General features: G+C 31.1%; 1 protein-coding gene across 14 annotated transcripts in view; it reads right to left on the bottom strand.

Annotated features, from left to right (window-relative positions):
* The window catches only part of LOC106457275 (kinesin-like protein KIF2A), a 27,615-nt gene extending 23,787 nt beyond the window's left edge, over positions 1-3,828 (bottom strand). For 5 of the 14 annotated variants that reach the window (XR_002610117.1, XR_002610115.1, XR_002610116.1 and 2 more), the window contains exon 1: positions 3,246-3,407. Coding sequence is in view for 2 of the 14 variants with exons in the window: in XM_022383133.1 (XP_022238841.1) it covers positions 3,246-3,248 (3 nt within the window). In the remaining 12 variants the exon portion in view is untranslated. Of the gene's footprint in view, positions 1-1,774; positions 1,851-2,705; positions 2,926-3,245; positions 3,408-3,610; positions 3,639-3,773 lie in introns of those variants that run through there. The other 9 variants (XM_022383126.1, XM_022383132.1, XM_022383127.1 and 6 more) reach the window with 7 other exon arrangements.
* Between the last annotated feature and the right edge of the window lie 488 nt (positions 3,829-4,316).

The raw sequence follows: 4,316 nt of genomic DNA, 5'->3' as shown, positions 1-4,316 counted from the left end.
AGCTGCTTCTCCAAAATTAATTTTTGGATCCTGAAGACGTTTCTGTTTCTGCACTCGATTGGTAGATGATAAAAGATTTCACCAAAAAATTGCAAAAGTACAAGAAAATCAAATGTAAGCATACATTGCAGAATATTATGAGCACCACATTTTGTTTCAGCCATGTTGCCATTCTCACTTAATTACTGTAACAGTCCTAGCAATTCATCCAGTTTTTCATGTACAACTTTTACTGCCTTTTCTCTTGCACTCCACTGTGTTTCTGATTCACACTTGACAGAGATCTTAAGCTCCTGCTGCAGTTTATCCCATCGAGTTGTTGAATGAGCAAAGAAATTATAAATGGCTTCAATTATACCAAAAAAGGCAATAACTGTTGTTTCCTGACTTGCAGCATGAAGACATGCTAAGTTCAAACTATAGTTGTCACAGTTTATAAACATTGCTTTTGGATTTTTTTTCAGAATTCTTTGTTGAACGCCTGACAGATGACATGACAGCAGCATTATCATTATCTTTACAATATGTGTCACATACGTCGTAACTTTTCTTAAGTACATAGGGTATGATAGACATAAATGATATTAAGTTCTTGTTGTGATGGATTAAGGATTAAATTTGTGTTCAGAACAGATTAAAAAACAGCAGTTTGTTGTATTTTTACTGTCTTGAATACATTTACTGTAAAAAAAAGTATTAGAATCTAGTTTACATGTGGGTTATACTTACCACAAAGGACCGACTTATTGGAATGGGTGACTGATGTTCCCTAACAATTATCTGCTACCAAAAATATCGTGTTCTGTAAACTTTGAAGCTGAAAGTATTGATTATGTAAGTCACTGGTTGCATTTGTTCTTTTCTTACTGAACATGTTTATATACTTGAAGCCATAAAATCAGTAAATCCCACTGAGTATAGAGTGGATTTTATTATTTCAATTGAATTAATTTTAATATATAAAAACAAAAATTGTTTGACACTTTGTTATCAAACCAACTTTATTACTTTTATTTCAACTCTATGAAAATGGTTATGATGCAATATCCCCCAACAAAGCCTAAAGAGGTTAAAATTTCATTGTACAGATCTCTGGTTAGGCCTCATTTAGAGTACTGTTATCAGTTTTAGGCTCCTTGGCTAAAGAAGGACATTGCATTGCTTGAAAGGGTTCAAAGGAAGGTTACTAGGAAGATGTATGAGATGGAAAGATTGTTGTATGAAGACAGGTTAAGATGTTTGAAATGGATATCTCTTGAAATAAGAGTTAGAGAGAATGTGAAAAAGGTGTTAGAGGTTGTTAAGGAATTTGACAGTGTTGATGTATCTTCTTTTTTTGTATAAAACAAGGGGTCACAAATTTAAATTTTGACAGTGTAGGAGTCATCTTCAGCTAATAATAGGGTAGTTGACTTTTGGTATGGGTTATTTTCTGATGTGGTGATTAAGGGAAGGCTTGGTAAATATTTAAATGGTAACAGCTAGCTTTGAGTTCTTATTTTTTTTTCTAACATTTAGTTTTGGATATGTCAACCTCAATGGACCAATAGACCCCTTTTTGTCCTTAATTGTTATATAAAACTTTGTAAAATTTGGTATCTGAGGCCACTGCAGAATAAAATATTTAACTAGCTTGATTTAATATTTTGAAATCAGATTAACACATTTACATATATTGAAACAAAAACATAACTATAAAAGTTCCATATAATGTTTAAAACAAATCATATATATGTATTTTGGTATAGGTAAATATCAACACAAACATTCATACATCTATAGTTTTGTCACTCATTTAAATAAGTTGTAAACATCCATATTTTTTTCCATATCCACACCTCCAAGTACAACTGGAAATAAAGAAAAAAAAAATCAGTAGAAAAATTCAAGTCCAGCAGGCAATTACTACTATTACACTAAGAAAATATTTGCTGTATACATATACAATAACCATCTTATCCTCCTTTTGGCATATTTTGTTAGCAAGGGTAGTAGCAACAGAGCCATATCATGATATCCCACATTTAATACTGATGCATGTACTTCATTTTCTTCTAAACATGGATAACTGTTTGCTGCCTTGTACAAAAAAGCAAAAAGAGAGAGGTCTACAATGTCTAAGCTAAAGGATTGAATATATATGTAGCTTTGTTAAAGTAAAACATTACTAAAGTAAGCATATTATAAAAAATTCTCTCACTATACCAGATCCTATAAAATTGGACCCAGTTCTCAATTTTTAATTAATAATTGTACAAAATAATAATTATTAACCCTCAGATTACCAACTTGTTTTTGTACTATGCAGTCCACATATTGCATGATATTGAGTATCTTTATATTTTTGCCTGTTACAACACTTGGTGTAAAGAATTAACCAAACCAAATTGGTTGAAATCACTCACTTTATATGTATGTCAGACAGAAAAACCCAGCAATAATTAGTGGGATTAATTACAATATTGATTTTATATTACTTATGTTATTAGACATAGTCATGGATTTACGAATAATTTAATGAATATTTAAAATACTAAAAAAGCTAATGGTGTTCACATGGACCTCAGTGGTAATTCTAGGGTTAAGTTGCATGCAGAGACTGATCAAGGGCTTCCAAAATTAACCCTAGTTTGTTAATATGCTTTAATGTTATAAATTAATTGTAGCCAATATTACAATGGTACATTCTGGTATATTTTGGTCACCTAGAACAGAATCCAATTTTCACCAATAATAGCTTATAGCCTGTTGTAGTGCTAAACTTATCCCATCTCTGTAATATTACTGAAAACAACCATCCACTAGTTCAATGCACTTACAAACATTACATCATGAAAATATATGTGTTATCCATTAAAAAGCTTAAAGGGTGTTAAAATGACTTGACAATTTTATACAATCTACCAGCACTAAAAAAATTTTGGCACTCCATTTACTGGTTTAGTCAGACTTTTACAGTTCTACTCTTCATGTTGTGTCTAAAATTGAATGAGTAATATTTGTGATTTGAATACTAAAAGTGAATATGCATTTAAAAACAAATTACAATGGCTAAATCTTCTTAACATTCATATTTCAAAAAGTTCATTTGTGAAATATTAATTTTTTGTGGTATATTATTTTAACCACTTACTTTAAATCAGCTTTCTAGAAATTCTAATAATGCATTTGTTTTACAAAATCTAAATTAAATATTTTTATTTTTTGTAAACTACATCCTAACTAGCAACAAAAACAAATCTTACCATCTGATCGTTGGATGTTAAAATTCATTCCAATTCTCACTACCCTCTGCTCTCCATCCATTGTAAAATATGTTTCTTTCAACCCACCAAGTCAAAGGATAGGGTTTGTCTTGTTAAATCTGTAACTTAAAAGTCACGAAGTGTTGAAATTAATAATAATGATTAAAAAATGTACAAGTAAAATAATGCTTGAATGAATTAATTACAAATGTGACGTATTTGGTATTATTTGAAAAATATATGTTAATATGCTGTAATTTTATTTTAAAATATAGTTACACCCAAAAAGAAAAGGCAAGTATGAATAACGTGTTAGAACAAAATATCCTTTTATCAATGTGCGATATTTCGTTGAAATTGCACACCTCCTTCCCGTCTCAACCGCAAATCTGACTCTCTCAGAAGGAGAGCTTAAAACGCTAAAAATCTGGCTTCGCTACTCGCGCCTAGCGTCGGGCACAGCACAAATGAAACAGCTGATTGTGTAGCTTTGCGCTTAACAACAAATAAATCGTCAAAATTCATTACCTAAATTCAAATTGCTACCCAATTCCCAGTCCTCCATTCTTCCACGCTACCATAGATGGCTTGGAAGCTGTCTAGTTTTATAGTCAACTAGACCACCGTGACCCGCTGGGTCAACCACTATTTTGAGGTTATGAAGAATTCAAGCTAATTTCAATATTGCATCGAAATGAAGGTTTATTTTGAGATAATTTAATTAAATATTTCAATCCATTCGTGTTATTCATAATTCAAGAAAAGATATTTGATTGTTGATCGGGAGTAAAAGGAAAGACCATTTCATTTTTCAAAAAAGTGGAGTAAGAAGTTGCGTAAAGAGCGCGAACGGTAGTGTGAATGATTTTTTGACTGAGAAAATAAGTAAACAAACAATCTCATAGTTTTAGTAGTATATAGATAGATTCTCTAAGATCTTGTTTTTGTCATCTTACGCCTTTTAATGAAGATGGGAACATTGACAGGGAAATAATATAATAGCCAATGCTCGGCGAGAGGTTTTCCTTTATAAAATTTTGTTGTTGTTCTCAACTGGATTTCTATTTTATT

Source organism: Limulus polyphemus, unplaced genomic scaffold (genome assembly GCF_000517525.1).
Source record: "Limulus polyphemus unplaced genomic scaffold, Limulus_polyphemus-2.1.2 Scaffold310, whole genome shotgun sequence".
In the NCBI taxonomy this organism is placed as follows: domain Eukaryota; kingdom Metazoa; phylum Arthropoda; class Merostomata; order Xiphosura; family Limulidae; genus Limulus; species Limulus polyphemus.
This window is presented reverse-complemented; position numbering and strand designations above follow the sequence as displayed.